The sequence below is a fragment of the Fukomys damarensis genome, unplaced genomic scaffold (genome assembly GCF_012274545.1).
Source record: "Fukomys damarensis isolate Sample0158 unplaced genomic scaffold, DMR_v1.0_HiC HiC_scaffold_9, whole genome shotgun sequence".
Taxonomy (NCBI): domain Eukaryota; kingdom Metazoa; phylum Chordata; class Mammalia; order Rodentia; family Bathyergidae; genus Fukomys; species Fukomys damarensis.
This window is the reverse complement of record NW_022900921.1, coordinates 10,536,143-10,553,479: the sequence shown is the minus strand read 5'-3', so window position 1 is coordinate 10,553,479 and position 17,337 is coordinate 10,536,143. Positions and strand designations below refer to the sequence as shown.

The 17,337-nt window shown below is 41.3% G+C and overlaps 2 protein-coding genes across 2 annotated transcripts in view; one reads left to right on the top strand and one right to left on the bottom strand.

The window, feature by feature from the left end:
• Itk (IL2 inducible T cell kinase) overlaps positions 1 to 17,337 on the bottom strand; it is a 95,091-nt gene that overhangs the window by 62,667 nt on the left and 15,087 nt on the right. The window lies entirely within an intron of this gene.
• Fam71b (family with sequence similarity 71 member B) lies at positions 13,047 to 15,866 on the top strand. The gene is made up of 2 exons (XM_010622286.2): positions 13,047 to 13,673; positions 14,672 to 15,866. The coding sequence occupies exons 1-2, from the start codon at positions 13,047 to 13,049 to the stop codon at positions 15,836 to 15,838; spliced, it is 1,794 nt and encodes a 597-aa protein (XP_010620588.1). The 3' UTR covers positions 15,839 to 15,866.

Genomic DNA, 17,337 nt, shown 5'->3' with positions numbered 1-17,337 from the left:
AAAAAAAAAAAAAAAAGACAAAGAAATATTTATTGACTGTATAATCACCAAATTGGGAGCGACAAATAAAAGAGACAATGTGCATACACCTCTTAACAGAAATATACTGGTTTATTATTTAGTAACAAATTAAAGCCCATAGAAGTTACTCTGTGATACATGTAAATGATTGCTTTTTGTTGTTGTTGTTATCCTGAAATTTTGTGGAAGAGCAGAAATTAAGCAGATCCCTCAGAGTCACAAAATGGACACAGAAGAGTTTGTGTTGGGATCCCAGCCCTGTCACTTACTGATTTTCTGCAAGCGACTTACTTGCTGTTCTGGATCGCCAGCCTCTCCAAGGAGGGAGGTCCCTTGAGGACTGAATCCCAGACATTCCCTGAGGCATGAGTGCCAGTCATGGATCCCGCTTTAGAGTCAGGGCACAGCTGAAGTGCAGATGTGACACTCACATCTCCCATGCAGTGAATAACCAAGACGTCCTAGTGTAAGCAGATGGACAGGGACAGGTAATGCAACAAAATGACCGTTATTGCTGTATAAGAGTGCAACTCTCTAAAGTTCATTTTTGAACATAATTACCAGACAATATCTTAATTTTATTTCATATGTTTGACATTCTCACGTTATCACAATACTCAGGAAGGAAGATGTAGAGAATATTTTATTTTATTTTTGGTACAGGGGATCAAACTTGGGTCCTTGCACTTGTGATGCAGGTGGTGGAACCACTGAGCCAAATCCTTGGCCCATAGAGAATATTTTAAATGATCTCCCCATTCTGACATCTTAAGGCATATGTGGAAATATACTGCACAAAAGAGGTGGTGCCTTTAAAAATATGGCCTTGAGGTAGGGATTGCTATTTTCCTCAATATGCATTTTCATTTCTTCTCCTTTTGGAAATAATAGACATCCTGAAGTTTACCTGGACATTTGGCCAACCAGAGTATAGACTACATTTTTCATCCTCCATTGTAATTCTGTGTACTCATGTGACTCTTTTCTGACCAACAGACTATAGGAAAGCGGAAGTATCTTTAATGGGAATCTTCAATTCCTTTTTCTTCCCTTTATCCTCCTTCCTGCTGTTTAGAATGGTGATGTACCGGCTGCAGCTAGAGCAGCTATTCCATAGGGCGAGGTGGCAGTTGATTGTTGAGGAAAATGGAATGTATATGACAGAAAGAGCTTGTGGTCTGGACGACCATGGATCTTCCATGGTTTACTTTTTTTTTTAATGTAAAAAGAAATAAATTATTTTCTAAGACCCACTGTTTTGCATTTTTGTCATTAGCAGCAAACCTAATTCTAACTAATACTATGTACTACTTCCTCAAATCACACTATACATCCCACTGGGAAGGCTAGCTTTGTGCCTAGTTGGTTTAAATTAAAACATTTATGGATTTCCTGGAGTGTTCTCACCTGGAAAAGCAAAGTAGCTGAAGCTATTGTAACAGTTACAGAGTCTTTTATTTGCCAACTCTCTAAGGAATACAATTATAAATAATTTTATTTTCTTGCCCATACAGCCTTCAAAACAACTTGCTGGGATTAGTCTTTATTCACTCTTAAATGTAACTTTAAAAAGGCCAATGTTCTTCTTCAAAACAAATAGGTTCTTTTTTTGTTTTGGTTTAAAAGTTCAGTTCACAGGAGACACAGTTCAGAAAGTGCCTACTGGCCAAAGATAGAACCATTAAGGAATCAAAAGGAATAATAACTGCAAAAAACTGAACAGCAGCAAAAATATTAAAATCACGGGTTCATAAAATAATTGGAAAAAATTCAAACCACAGATCACTTTTAGAGCCTAGCGAAGATCTAACTTATTATTTTTAAGGCTGAAAACAAAAAGCCTGTATTTTCCTGAGAACTATATGTCTGGCAATCAAATATTGAATGAGGTAGTCTTTCTTTGGAGAAGTGAATAAATGAAGGATGAATGATAGAAGATTGGAACTGTGAAGATTTAATGACCACTAAAATCGCCATGTGCAAAGCCAGTGGGAAAACTGACAACATTGAAACACACCGTCCCATCTTTAACATCGCAAAGAGAGGCAACCAGACCAGACACTGTCTCCTGAGGCGGTACAAAAGGAAGTACACAAACCGCCCACGCACAAGTCTGAGTAGAGGCTTGGTTAGATTCACGTTTGATTTTTTTTTTCTTTTTTTTGCAAGACTCTTGCATTTGTAGGAAATATGAAAGATAAGGGAATGTGGCAAATGACAAGACGGAGTTCTAACTGGGGATGTCCAGAAGACACAGAACACTGAGGACTAATTACCTGGTGCTCTGTAAGAAATAAACTGGAAGGGAACGTACAGATGAAAAAAGGACTTCATCACAACCGCGAGGACTTAGGATTTGGAGTAAAAGACAAATCGACTACACAAAGATATGACGAGACAACTGGGAAACTTTGCACAGTTGCTACTTGTTTATACGGATAAATATCAATTTTTAAGGTGTGCTATTAGCACTGTAATCATGTTAAAAGATAACCCTTATTTTGTAAATGATTGATAACACAATCAGATGTCTGAAATTTGCTTCATTTTAATCCAGCAGAGAGGGAGAAACAGGTGGGGAGAGAAATGGAAAATGCTCCTGAGTTGGCAATGACTGAAGTTGAATTACTAAAAAACCTGGGGGTTCATTACTCCCTTCTCCTTACAATGATATACATGTATATGTTTGAAAGTTCCCAAGTTAAGAAGAGACAGCGTAGTTCAGTGTAATAATCAAGACTCTAAGCACATAGTCAAAGTAACGCTCTTTTTCAGCTGAGGGCTTCGGGAGCTGTTTCCTTTATGTGTGATGTCAATCTAACCAGCCAATGAACTCAACCTTCAGACTTTGGGTTCTGCCGGCCACTTTCCCACCTGTCCCCAACTGTTTTGGATTCCACTGCCCACTAGGTTGTCCTCGGAGTGAAATGTCCCTGAAAATGAGCCAGATGCCATGTATTCCTGTCCACGGTTTGTTGGACCCTGGAAACCTCAGGCATTTTCATCCTGCCATTGCAGGTCATACTGCTTATCCCAAGAACAGCTCCTTCTCCTGAGATCCCAGATAAGCAGCTCTCGCTATTATCTTCTTCCAAGCAGGAGCCCTTAGATTTCCAAAACTCTGAGACTTGTATCAGGCTCAGAGTCATTCTTTGAAGGCCTCCTCCACTGATTCCTCCCCTGGTCCCCACCCTCCCTGGTTGTGAGAGGAAACACACAGCAATCCTGGAACCGCCTCTCTTGGCTGCTCAAGTCTTGTTTTCTAAGGACCGGGGGTGGGTGAACACTATTACAGGAAGAACTGGTTTTGTCTCTTCTTGTGTCAAGTGTGGAGGATATAGAATCCCACTGCTGGGTACCTATGTACTTGTTTCCTTTAATTATATTTTAGACAGCTTTGGAGCCTCCAATGAAGATGAGTTGAGAAAGTCTTATTTAATATCCTATAATTAAAAAAAACACACCAGTGCATCCTGGTACTGCTGAATGCACATACTTAAGCAATGATATCAGAAACTGTGCTTGTCACTCCTTAGTTCTGTGCCAGCTTCCCACGAAGAACGGTTGTCCTCCACGGCAGCAAGATGGCCGCCAGCTATTACAGGTTGACATTTTGTCAGCAGAACTGGATTTTCTTTCCTCGCAGTTTCAGTGACAGTCCCAACATTGTGAATCACCGGCTTACCTTAGGAACATATTCACATGCAACTTAATCACTGCAGCCACGGCAATGGGACATTTGGTTGTCTGAAGCTATCACTGGCTAGCATGGGTCTTTGTTTTAGTAATAATGGAAATTTAAACTAAAATGATAGTATGCATTTATAGGTAAAAAGCTTCACCTGAAAGGTAAGAAATTAATTGCGAATTGTTAGGTAACTGCTTTGAAGTAGCTGGGAAACTAAATGGAAACTGTAGTGAACACAGAGACCCAATATAAATCACGCCACTCCTTGCTTGCCTGTAGTTGAATGTTCTGAACATTATAATCTAAGTTGTAAATGGAATAATGGATAATCGATCTGCTGATCATTATTACATAACGGTCGAATATATGCTCGATGACCACTAGCTCAGATCAACTGATTCTTTGCCTTTGTCCTCTTCCTGTAAGTTTTAAGTGTAACCCCCCACCCCCCTTAGCCCTATATAAAATGGCTTCTGTTTCTGAGCTAGCTGCCTCTCTGAGCTACTTGGCTTCGGGAGTGCCGTCTGGCCAGACTAATACAGGTCTATTTGCTAACTTGCCTGGTGTGTTCCTTCCTGGGTGACTCTCGCTGTCCGACAAGCTCCTGGAGCCTCGCTGAGCTTCTGAGCCCAGCATCGTGGAAGTCTCTTGGCTGTTCACGCTCCAGGAGCAAAAGTGAGACTTAAGTCTTACACAAATGCAGAGTCCCTTTTCTCTGTGACAGGGACCATCTTTTGGATACTCAAACACGCTTCTTATGTATCTCCAGATCTCTCTTATCGTTACACCAATGAGATCCTTTACTGTCCTCTTTTTTGGTTTTGAAGGCCTTTATTTTCCTTGGGTTCCCATGCAAACTAAATCGAGTTTATCAATATCTATTTTAAGAGTAATAGCCTAGAATATTTGTCACTATATGGTCTTTTCTGCAAATGATAAAAGCTTATTCCTTTTTGTGCTATCAATATTTTAAAAAAAAACAAGATGATTACAGAGATGTATCTGTATAAATTATTCATGGCAGTGTTTTTCCTAATGGAAATTTCTGTGTATCAATGAGAGCCTGTCCAAATTTATCTATGGTGTATTCATCCATACAACAGACTATTACAGGATCATGCAGACAAATCAAGTATATCTACTATGTATCATAGAAGTACTATGTATCATAGAAGTACTATGTACTTCTAAAATGAAGTACAAGAAACACTGTTAAGATGGAAAGGGAAGAATAATATGCATGGCATCAGCCTGCTTTTACACTAATAAAAATTACCAATATTAAACATATATGTACATACACAAGGCAATGTCAGGAAGTTTACAACATCTCAAACTTCTATTAGGTTGAACTGGTGTTTCACATTTTAATGTGTAATTTTAAAATGACCGAAAATATTTTAATTTTTAATATTAAATAAAAGAAAACAATATCCTGTGTCAGAAATCATTGCTTTGACCAGTGATGCCTGAGGTGGCCAGGAAGCTGAGAGCTATTTTAAAAAATATATGCATATATATAGATATTTACAAAAATTATATTCATATATGTATATATACATATATATACATATGCATACACATACAGGATGGGAAAAGGTCAGCAAATAAAATCTAAAAATCAGTTGTAATTTCACCACTCAGCAATAATGATAATACCTGTTCATATTTCTTTTATATTGAGAAATTAGTCATTCATAGGAAAATACATGCATAATGAAGACATACTCTTAAGCGAAATAAATAAGGCACACATGTAAATACTGAGGTTTCTGTGTGAAAAACTACAATTGTAAATAAGATCCTAATGGTATAACTGACAATGAGAAATAGGAAGAAAGGGCTAAAGGTGTAGCAAAAGTGGGAAGGGTAGGGAAAAGGAAATAAGGGAAAAGAAAAATATGAGAAAATGAAAAAATGGAAATAAAGAGTTTGTTAATGGGGAGGGGAAGAGGGGGTGAAGGGAGGGCAAGGACAAGGGGAAAAAATGAGAACCAAGACCTGTCATGTGAAGGTACAGGATCCTAGTAATGAATGTAACTGTACTGTAGACCTACAATGTATCAATAAATTCAATGAGGAAAAAAAAAAAAAGAAAAAATATTTCTTTTATATTTCTCAAAGTTAAATTTGCTATTTACTTGCAAAAATCATTTTATCCCAGATCCTAACTCAGTCACTTTCCCCTCTAAATATAGTTTCTGATCTTTATTCTAATCTCTAAGTTATCTGTTTCATCATTTTTGTGTTTGGCTGCAATCTTTTTTCAATGTAGCAGCCAAGAGATAAATACATAGAGCTCAGGGGGGACATTTCATGAGATAAGCAGAACCAAAGAGGAAGTAGTAAGAAGGAAATAGCCCTAAAACTGTGATGAACAGGGAGGAATTTTGGTTTAGAATAGAGCTAAAGGCAGCTGAGCAAAGCAGAAAAAAGAACAGAATAGCAAGAGGGAGGATGGGGAAGAAGAAAGGGTTATAATGCTTAGAGCAAAATTACTTTGTCCACCTGTCAGCTTCTTTTATGTATACCAGTGCATTTTCCTTTTAAACCTAGGGCAGGTGCAAGCTAATTTGCATAACTAGCCCTCAGGGGAACTTTTAGGTGCCTGTGGTCTTTTCTGCCAGCCAGAAGGTAAGGCAGACATCAGGCTGGCTTCTTCAAGTTTTAGATGCCCAAGGTAACCACAGCTCATCCTACGCCACCTCAGTTGGCAGCAACTGACATAAAAGCCCATTTATATTTTAGGCATGGGGGTTTACCCAACAGGTACATACTGTGTACAGTATGGAAATCTCCCCACCCTCACATCCTGCCTGGCTCACAACAGCTCCCCTCTGCAGGTTGCATACTCACTGAAAAGGATATATATAGCCGCTTTTCTGCCTTGACTTTCAAAATAATAGCAAAAGCTATTGACATGAAACCTCTTTCCACCATAACTGTGTAGACTTTAGCTATCTAGATGGCTATTACTAAATTTATTATATATCTATTATATCATTATATATTTAGCACGTCTATATATACTTAGTATTTTACAAATACTTTTGGTTTTCATAATGATCCCATCTCTTCAACTTTACACTAATTTAAAATGTATAGAATACTATCTGGAGAATTGTGGGTTTGACAGTTTTCCTTCTTAGAAAACTTACTGTTGGGCCGAGGATTTAGCTCAGCGGTTCTGCTGCCTGCCTTGCAAGTGCAAGTTCCTGAGTCCATTTCCTGGTACCAAAAAACAAAAAACCAAAACCCACAACAAAACAAAAACAGTTACTGTAGGTCTTAAATAGAGTAACAAATACTCTTAGGTTCACCCTTCACTCAGCTAATTCACTATTACTGCATCATGTATTTATTTGCCCTGCTTTCTGCTCTGTGTCTTCAGTATATGTTCTCCTAATTAGCTATAAACCGTCCAAAATTAGGAACACGGTTATATATGCTGTACTATATTTCTCGGTAAGAAAAAGTACTCCTCTGGACGTGGTGGTGCACACCTGCAATCCCAGCACTCTGGGAGGCTAAAGCAGGAATATCCCAGATCGGAGCTCAGCCTGGGCAACGTGGAAATGCACAGACACCCTGTCTCAAAATAAAATACACATAAAGTACTGGGGATGCAGCTTAGTGCAAAGGCCCTGGTTCAGACCCCAGCACTGCAACAACAATAAGAAAAAGTACCCGAAGCTTGTGCATAAAACAAACAAAAGTACTCACGAGTGGCCAGTCAATGATTATTTGGGAGATGAGGAAGACAGTGGAATTGGTTCAGTGAGTCAGGCCTAAAGTGTTGCTATCCATTATTTTTAATGGTTTTCATGAAATGTATTTCACGTACCGTAAAACTCATCCATTAAGTGTACAGTGTGGTGATTTTAAATATAGCCACAGAACTGCAATTTAAGTTTAGAATATTTTTCAACACAGGAAAGCTGTAACTGAATGAAGTCTCAACTCTGAAAAGTTCTATAAAAATGTGTGGGCCTCCATTTAGAAGAGAAGCAAATTCTTTCCTTTGTAAGAAAAGTAACTCCATAGGTTATGATTTTGTTGCACTGAAATTTAACCAGTTGCTATTAACCTGGGAATATTACACTAACTTTCCTTCTTTAATACTAGTGCCTGTTCCTCTCATTCTCCTTTGATCCAGACTTATCATCCTGTTGCTTCCTCTATGAATGAATTAGTTCCATCTTTGACACATATTCATTCTGTATTTGTATAAGAGGAGTGGTTTAAAATTTCTGAAACATATTCTGACAACCTGAGTCCTCTTAGCCTGATGATGCGGGACATAGTGAGCAATCAACAAATATAACTTAATTGGCTGGAGACCAGTCTGACTTTAAACTCTAGGATGGAGAATGAATTTTTTTTTTTTTTTTAAATCAGGGATTGAACTCGGGTACTTGCACTTGTGAGGCAGGGAGCACCACCACTCAGCTAAATCCCTGGCCCATGGAGAATGAATTTTTACACGGTCTCAGAAATAAGCATATTAAGTTGCATGTTATTTTGTACTTTCATTCTAAAATTCTGAAATTTTATACAAGTTAAATTTAAATGAAGCTATTTACTGCCTTCTCTATGAAGGCCGAAAATCAACAAATATTTTAAGATAGTTTTACTGGCACAATATTTTTATAAACGTATAAATCTAAAATGCTGTTTCTTTTTATGTAACCAGTATGTGTAGCGGAACAAAAACTGAAAAGTATAAAAGGAAATACCTTGAAAAACAAAGTCTTGATGCTGTTACTTCCCTCGGGTGACAAGGAGCCCCAGAGCAGCTCTTGCTACCAGTTTCTTTTGTATCCTTTCACACACACACACACACACACACACACACACACACACACACACAACACACACACTCATGAAATTTTTGTTCAAAAATATATAATATAGGGCTGGGTTTGCAGCTCACCGTTGGAGTATAGGCCCTAATTTCTATGAAGCTCTGGGTTTAATCTCCAATGCTCGGGGGAAAAAAAGACATTTTTAAATTTTTGTTTGTTTTGAGACAGGGTATCTCTATTCATGATGGCCCTGAACTCACTATATAGTCCAGTTGGTCTCGAACTCACAGTGATCCTCCTGCCTCAGCCTCCTGAGTGCTGGGATCACAGGCATGCACCATCATGCTTGGCTTGTAATTTTTAAAAACTAATATTTATTGAAAATTGTTTAATGTCAGTATAACAGCAGTATATTGAGACATGACTCAATCATGTGTCTGTGAGCTGGGAGCTTCCTACTCCTCTTCCTGCAACCATAGGAACTGCCCTGCTCTACCCCTCCTGGGAGGAACCACTACAATCTCCTTTCAATATGGTGACCAGCAGAATCCTTTCCGGGCATAGGCCTGAATGTTTTCCATTCAGAGCAAAGCTAAGACTTTCTAGTTCTCTACGAGGTCAGTTCCCTGACAGCTACTCCTCTACCACCCACTTGCCTTTCAGCCTCATCTCAACCACTCTCCCCGCAACTCACTCCATTCTTGTCCCCATGGCCTTCTTGGAGTTCCTTAAATACAACAGCAGCCTCTTCCCCGAGGCACAGGTGGAGGTTCCTGGGCAGGACCTTTTGCTGTTCCCGGCACACCTCTGCATGGGTTTTCCCTGGCCTCCTTTTTGTCTTTGTCTAAAGGTAACTTCTCATTCCTTAACAACCCTTGCCCTGCCTCACATGCAGTTCCATCCTACATACCCACTGATGTTTCTCTGCAGCCCTCATCAGCAGGGACACACCATATAATTCACTAAATCACTGCCCGTGTACAAGCTCCATGGGACCAGGAAATTTTGTCTTTTTTTCCACTTCTGGGTTCTCAGCACAAATTCTGCACCAGATAGTATTAAATGAACGAATGGGTGAATTTATACATCTGTAGTAGAGTTCCATTAAGGTGACTCAGTCTAGTAGAATTTATCCATTGCCATATTTTGGGATTTTCATATCATTTTGTCTCATGACAATGGTAAAGTCAGTGCTTCACTTCTCTGCTTAACTTCTCCAAGCCTTAATTTCCTCCTCTATAAATCAGGGCTAATATTTGTACCTATAACTTATAGGGCTCCTATGAAGATCAAAACTTTTAAAAAATTTAAAATGGTTAGCATCATGCCTGGCTAATATTAAGTTCTCAGTAATATGTGATTACTCTCATTGTAATGATTAAATTTGATTCATGAGACTGTATGCTTTAATATCTTATATGTGATATTAATATCCAACCCACAGTATGGGAAAAATTTTTTGCCAGTTGTTGCTCAGACAAACGACTAATACCTGGAATATGTGAAGAACTCAAAATATCAGACCCCCCCCAAAAGACTACGCATCTGAAATGAACAGACATTTCTCAGATGAAGAAGTAGAAATGGCAAATAAATATATGAAAAAATGTTCAACATCACTGATCATTTGAGAGATGCAGATGAAAACAACACTGAGATTCCACCTCACTGCAGAAAGAATGGCTGTTATCAAGAAATCAACCAACGACAAATGCTGGCTGGGATATGCGGAAAAAAGGAACCCTTCTCTGCTGTTGGTGGGAGTGCAGAGTGGTGCAACGACTGTGGAAATCAGGGTGACGATTCCTCAAAATACTAAAACTAGAGATTCCATTCAACCAAGCTATTCCCCTACTTGGGGAAAGAATTAAAAGCATCATACCACATTGATATATGTGCATCTGTGTTTGTAGTGGCACAGTTTGTAATAGCTAAATGCCATCAACTGATGAATGGATAAAGATTGGGGTTTTTTATTTGTTTGTTTGTTTTTGCATAATGGAGTACTGCTCTGCCATAAAAAAGATAAACTCAAGACATTTCTAGCTAAATGGATGCACCTTGAGACCATACTCTTTTTATTTTTTTGAGACCATACTCATGTGAAATAAATTGGATACACCTGTATGAATTTTGCATGTTTCTTTGCATGGTATGAGAAACCAAAAGCATAAATAAGGACAAAAATGTGTAATTGATATTGGGAAATAGGAAGAAAATGTTCAGATGAGAAGAGGAATAAGGGAGAGGGAGAAGGAAAGGATAAAAGGGACAAGAAAGAAAAAGAATGGAAGGAAAACATGGAAATAAGGCTTTTGTAGATAAAGAGGGGAGGGGGGATGAAGGGAAGGGAGGAGAATGGAAAAAAGCAGCAGCACAATATGGCACGTACCAGTATGAATTCCCTGTGATGAGCATGATCGTTATGTACATCTGAAGTGCACCAGTAAAATAAAAAGAAACAGATTCTAACATATACATAGAGAAAACCAAGTTCTTACTTTTAAACCTGATAATACTGACTTTTAGTGATTATCTCTTTATAGTACAATATCAATATAAGCCACTTTTTTTTTCCTTTCTTGGAAAAGTAACTCAACAGCTGTGGACAAAAACTTTGCGATCTTCTGTGACAAAGAACTTTATTTTTGTATCTCCCTTTTCCAGCTGGTCTCAAACAATATACTTGCTCATTAAATTCTGTTCAATACATATAAGGAAGGATGGATCTCTGCTGGCATAAGTAAGTTCACATTGTTTATAAAGCTGTAATGCGGTAGGCACAGCAGTAGGAAAGTGGGACAGAAAAAAGAACATTCTGCGTTTGGCATATAAGACCTCAAGACCTGTGCATAGTAATCACTGAGTTAGAAGGATGTGTACTGATTTCAGAAGTAGTTTTTTTTTAAAAAACTGGGGGAGGTGGAATTTGGATTTATCGCTTTGTGCAAAGTTAAAAAAAAAATCCACAAAGATGTCTTTGCCACAATTTCTCGGAAGAGCTCTTCAAAGAAACAAAACGTCAATGCTTTATCAAGAGTGAGCAGATACATCGGTGTGGGAAATCCTATGGTGATTCAAGACCTCTGTGAATTCCTGTGGTTCCTAGCAAGTCCCCAAGCATTGCGCTTCCTGCCACATCTCTCTGCTTGTGTAGAACAAGATGGTACCAGTTGGGCATCGTGCCTGAGGCAGAGAAAAAGCTCTGACCTGAGTCATAAGGCCCAGCTGCGAATGTGGCTCTGTACTCTGCCCCTGAGCAAGACAACGCTGAGCCTGATTCCCCTTCCTAAAGCTATGTTTTTGAAAAATTAACCTCCTGAAAACAAAATACTGAGAAAATTGTCTATATCCTGGCCACCACTGTATCTGATAATCACACTGGTTCTGACGGGCAGCGGAAGCTTCTCTGCACTGTTACCATTTGCCCAGCATTGACTGAGTGCCTGTCTGAACTGTGCTACTTACAGGCCCAGGAAGTGTTAGGGATCTAGATCGGATCCCTGTGCTTGCACCTCTAGGCTTTTGGCTCCAGAAAGTAATTCATCTGAAGGGAGAATGTTTTTGCAGAAAGATAGTCCTTGGAGGCATGCCTGAAACTGTTAGGGAAAACTTTTATAAACAGCAAAACCCTATGAAGTGTTACAATGTAAAGTGGCTTCTGCTTCTCTAACAGAAGTTAGTTTGTTGAGCTGAAAACTGATGGGCACCAATGGCAATAATTGCTGAATGAGGCATTGGTCTGACCTTGAGATAACAGGGCACAGCAAGGTCTTGAGCTCCCTGAGAGACTGAAGCCCCCTGATCCTAAGAGTGTCTAAATGAAAGAACCCATTGCTAACGTTTGCTCCCCTGACCCTGAACACTCCCCTTTCCTGTGGACTAGAATAGATAACTAGGCAAATCTTCAAGGTACACTCCCCAACTGCAAAGAGCTGTTATGTCTGGGTTGAAAGGATTAACTATTCTGTGACCGTGCTTTGAACTGTGAGAATGAAGTCAGGGCTGTGAAACCCTATAAAAGGAGGAGTTGTAACCCGCTGCGTTGTCGATCTAGGCACGGCTTGTGTGCGATCGACCCTTATCGGTAAGTAAATTTATTATTTTACTTCCATTCTGCTGTCTCTCTGTGTCGCTTACTGATTCCTTCTGTTACAAAACAATAAAACCAGATGTGTACAACCTAGATATTTACAAAACAACTGTTTCATAAATTTAGCAACCCAACAGTTTCATTGAAGAGAGTATTCTACCTTCTCCAATTAAAAAGAATACCCCCTGGCAGGGCCGGCCTGTACCCTGTGGAGGTGGTAGGTGGGTTTTTTTATTATTATTTTTGGAAGGGCTGCTGAAGCAGTCTTGAGGGGTGGTTACTTGGAGGATGGGACAAAGGGGTATGTGATGGTGACAAGTCACAAAGGACAGCAGAGGATAAATGCAGTGGTGTGAAGAGAAGTAGGCAGCAGCCTTGCAGGGAGATGGTATGTTGCCTTCCCTCCCTCTCTCGGGGACTCGATTTGTAGCTCGCAAAGATGTCTGAAGTGAAGAGAACCCTAAGCAGTGAACATGTGCTACCTTACCACACAGCCCACAGCTACCGCTCGATGGGCGTGTTTCATACCTCCATGGGGGACCTGCAGCGACAACTGTACAAGGGAGGCGAGTACGAGATCTTCAAGTACGCGCCCATGTTCGAGAGCGACTTTATCCAGATAAGCAAAAAGGGAGAGGTGATGGATGTACACAACCGCGTCCGGATGGTGACTGTGTGCATCGCGTCCACCAGCCCCATTCTGCCACTACCTGATGTCATGCTGCTGGCCCGGCCAGCTAAGGTCGGTGAAGAACACACCAGATGCAGCCTGCTCACCAAGAAAAGAAGTCAGAAGCCCAAGAAGACTCTAGAGCTCACCAGGCTACTTCCCTTGAAGTTTGTCAAGATCTCCATCCATGACCACGAGAAACAGCAGCTGCGCCTGAAGCTCGCCACAGGCCGGACTTTCTACCTGCAGCTGTGCCCCTCCTCAGATACCCGCGAAGATCTCTTCCGCTACTGGGAAAAGCTTGTTTATCTCCTGAGGCCACCGGTTGACAGCTGCAGCAGTACCCTCACGGTTCGGACTGGGGATGCAGCCTCTCCTGAGGACAAGAGCCTACTGGTGAGCAACTGGAGCCTCAGGGAAGTGGGGCAGGGTGCTCAGGAAGAGAATCCCAAAGCAGGTCCTAAGGACTCTGGGTGCTAGGAGATGTGCTGCATTTGAAAGGGCTCAGGGCCCATGAACTACCATGAGGGTGCTTAGCACCCTGGGAAATTCAAGTGCTTCTCCAAAATGCAGTCGAAGGCCCATTGTCAAACATCTTAGGTATCAACTATATAATCTCATACCCAGTGCTGTAACCACTTCTACAACATCCTGACGGCCCAATCTCTTAAACATTTTACACTTGATCCCATTCATTACAGAACTTTTTTTGTTTTGTTTTGTTTTTTGAGACAGGGTCTCACTATGCAGTTCATACTGCTCTGCTCTGGAACTCACTGTGCAGCCCAGGCTGGTCTCAAAGTCACAGCGATCCTCCTGCCTCAGCCTCCTGAGAGCTGTGATTATAGGCATGCGCCACCACGCCTGGCGTGGAACATTTTTAAAATACATGTTTTTATACTTTAAGTGACGCATAGTAACTGACATATTTATATAGTACAGTGTGATATTTCAATGCTTATATACAATGTGTAATAATCACATCAGGGTAACATTACCTTAAGCATTACCTTTACCTTTATGCCTGGTATAGTCAAAATCCTCTTTATTGGTTTCTGAAATATACAGCTAATTTTTGTCAACCAAGTTATCCTACTAGGACTCAGAACGCTGTGTTAATCCTCCCATCCAACTCCACCTGGCACCCGTAAGGTACACACTCTCCCCAGGTTCCGATAGTCGCTACTCTGTTCTCTACTTCTAGGAGACTAACTTTTTTGTGCAGAACACTGTTAATAATTAGGGGGTCTTGTGATAAATGGGAGCTGAGAGGTGATGATTTCAAGGGTTCTAGCGTAAGCCCTTGAGTTGCTCAGCTCCAGGATGGGAGCATTAGACGCTTCTGACTTTGTTTTCTTTGTCTCACCTGTTCCCTCTCCACATTTTTGGCATAGGGTTCAGACCTCCATGGAGAAGGGGATCGGGATTCTAGGATTCTGAAGCTTCCTGAGGTCCGTGGAGCCACCTCTTCGGCTTATGCAGGGGGAGAAGGAATCCATCACGCTTCTGCAGGATCATCCAAAGCAGAAACAGCAGGAACAAAGAGTGGTATTGCAGTTCTTGGGGCAAGCACCGGCCCTACAGCAGGCATGGCAATGGCAGGGACAGTGACGGGGCCCACAGCTGGTGCTATGAGCATGGCAGCAGCCAAGTCCACAGGCTCAGGTCAGGCAACCATGGCCATGGCGGGGACAGCCACCAAGGATACAGGAGAAGGCGGATCCAGCAAGGCCATGGCAGCCGCTGCCAGCATATCCTCATCTGATGTCCACATGGTGCTGGTGGGCGCTGCCAGTACCTCCTCAGCAGGCGCCTCCTTTACTGCAGGGGCTACTGGCGTCTCCCGGGACAATAGTGTGAACATGGTTTTTGCAGGTGCCATGACGACCATGGCACCTGTGCCGGAAAAAGATGAAGGGTCTGTAGTGGCACCCCTTGTATCAACCTTGCAGAGCGAAGGCTACATGTGCGAACGGGATGGCAGCCAGAAGGCTCCCCAGGTCAATGCTGAAGCCAAGAAGACAAAAAGGGAAAGAAGAGAAAAGAAGGACAGAAATGTCAGCAGGAAATCTTCACATCAACACAGGACAGGTGAAAGTCACCACCACAGGACAGGTGGGGACAAAAGCCGGAAATCATCCTCCCACCGGTCTGTGTCTGGCCATGGGCACAAGACAGAGGAAAGAAAAGAAACGGGGTTGAGCAATGTAAGGGGCAGGGGACATGGCTCCCCTCACAAAAGTTTCAGCCACAGCTCCTCCACCAAGGAGTCCAGGACCTCTCACAAACTGGGGAAGAGACGATCTATGACCAGTTCAGGCTCTTTAAGCAAGAAATCAAGTAAAATCAGCTCTTTTTTGAGGAACTTTATAACTGTGCCGAGTTCAAAAGCAGCTCTCATCTCACGTGACAAAGAAGAAGACATCGTGGCAAAGAAAGTGGAGAAGTGCAACATAGAGACAAAGGTGGATAAAGGCCAGGGTGGCCAGGAGCTGGAGATCAGCGGCACCATGACATCTGAGACAATGGAGACCATCATCTTTGAAGCCAAACCCATTTAGATAGGAGCCAGAGCAGGGAGCTATAACAACAATGGAGAGCTGGGCTCAGAAAAGCATCTCCATTCAGCCAATTACGGTTTAAATAATAAAGGTCATACAACTCCAAAAGTGTGATGTCTTCTGTTTGAATGTCTCTGTCCCACGGGCTGGCAGTGACCTCACAGAGGCTTTTGTGATGTTAATGCTCCAGACAAGGACAGCCTCACATCCCCCAGACTCCAGAGAGCCAATGTTGAACAAAGAGCTTCAAGTCCTTTCTGCTTTTGGTTCCCCAAGACTATGGAGGTCACAGGCTTGACATATCACCACCATCCTTTCCCCATGTCCCTCTTCCCTTCGTCCTGAAGGTCTGTGAAGATGGAGATTCAGTCCAGTCCACAGACTAAGAAAGACTAACCTCCTATTTCCATGGGGGAAGGAGAGGGTGCAGCAACATTTATATGCAAGTGGAACAGCAGAGACACCATGAGATCAGGACTTAGCTACTCATGTTCAGAGGATCAAACAATAGCCAGCTGCTTAGATCTGTAAGCAAAGTGTTACTGGAACATAGTCACAGAAATTCATTTTTGTATGGCCTTGGCTTTTTTTTTTTCAGCTTTGAGTTTATTGGTACATTTTAGGTATACAGTACAGTTACATTCATTGTTGGGATCTTGTACCTCTTACGTGACAAGTCTTGGTTCTCATTTTTTCCCTTTGTCCCTGCCCTCCCTTCACCCCCTCCTCCCTTCCCCATCTATAAACACTTTGTTTCCATCTTTTCATTATCTCACATTTTTTTCTTTTCCTTTATTACCCTTCCCCTACCCATCCCACCTTCCCTACGCCTTTAGCTCCTTTCTTCCCATTTCTCAATGTCAGTAATCTTATTAGGATCTTCTGTATTATTGCAGATTATTCACACCAGAGAATCTATTTGGTATTTACACATGTGTGCCTTATTTATTTCACTTAGGAGTATATCCTCAATATGTACCCATTTTCCTATGAATGAATCTATTTTCTCGTTCTTTGTGGCTGAGTAATATTCCATTTTATAGAAAAACCACATCTTCTTTATCCAGTTTGCAACGGATGGGCAAATGAGCTGTTTCCAAGTTTTAGCTATTACAAACTGTGCCGCTATAAACAAGGGTGTACATACTTCTCTGTGATATGATTCTTTTAGTTCTTTTGGAAAGATACCCAGCAGAGGGATGGCTGGGTCAAATGGAACCCCCAGTCCAAGCTCTTTGAGGTATCTCCATATTGATTTCCACAGTGGTTGCACCAGTCTGCACTCCCACCAACAATGGAGAAGGGTTCCTTTCTCCCCACAACCCCGCCAACATTTATTATTGTGTGATTTCTTGATAGCAGCCATTCTTTGTGGGGTGAGGGGGAACCTCAGTGTTGTTTTCATCTGCATCTCTCGAATGATCAGTGATATGGAACATTTTTTCATATATTTACTTGCTGCTTTTACTTCTTTGTCTGATAAATGTCTGTTCATTTTG

Excerpts from the sequence above, each read along its gene's own strand:
- Fam71b (XM_010622286.2), top strand. The coding sequence starts at position 13,047 with ATGTCTGAAGTGAAGAGAACCCTAAGCAGTGAACATGTGCTACCTTAC. Across the intron at positions 13,674-14,671 it reads CTGAGGACAAGAGCCTACTG|GGTTCAGACCTCCATGGAGA; the intron begins GTGAGCAACTGG and ends TTTTTGGCATAG.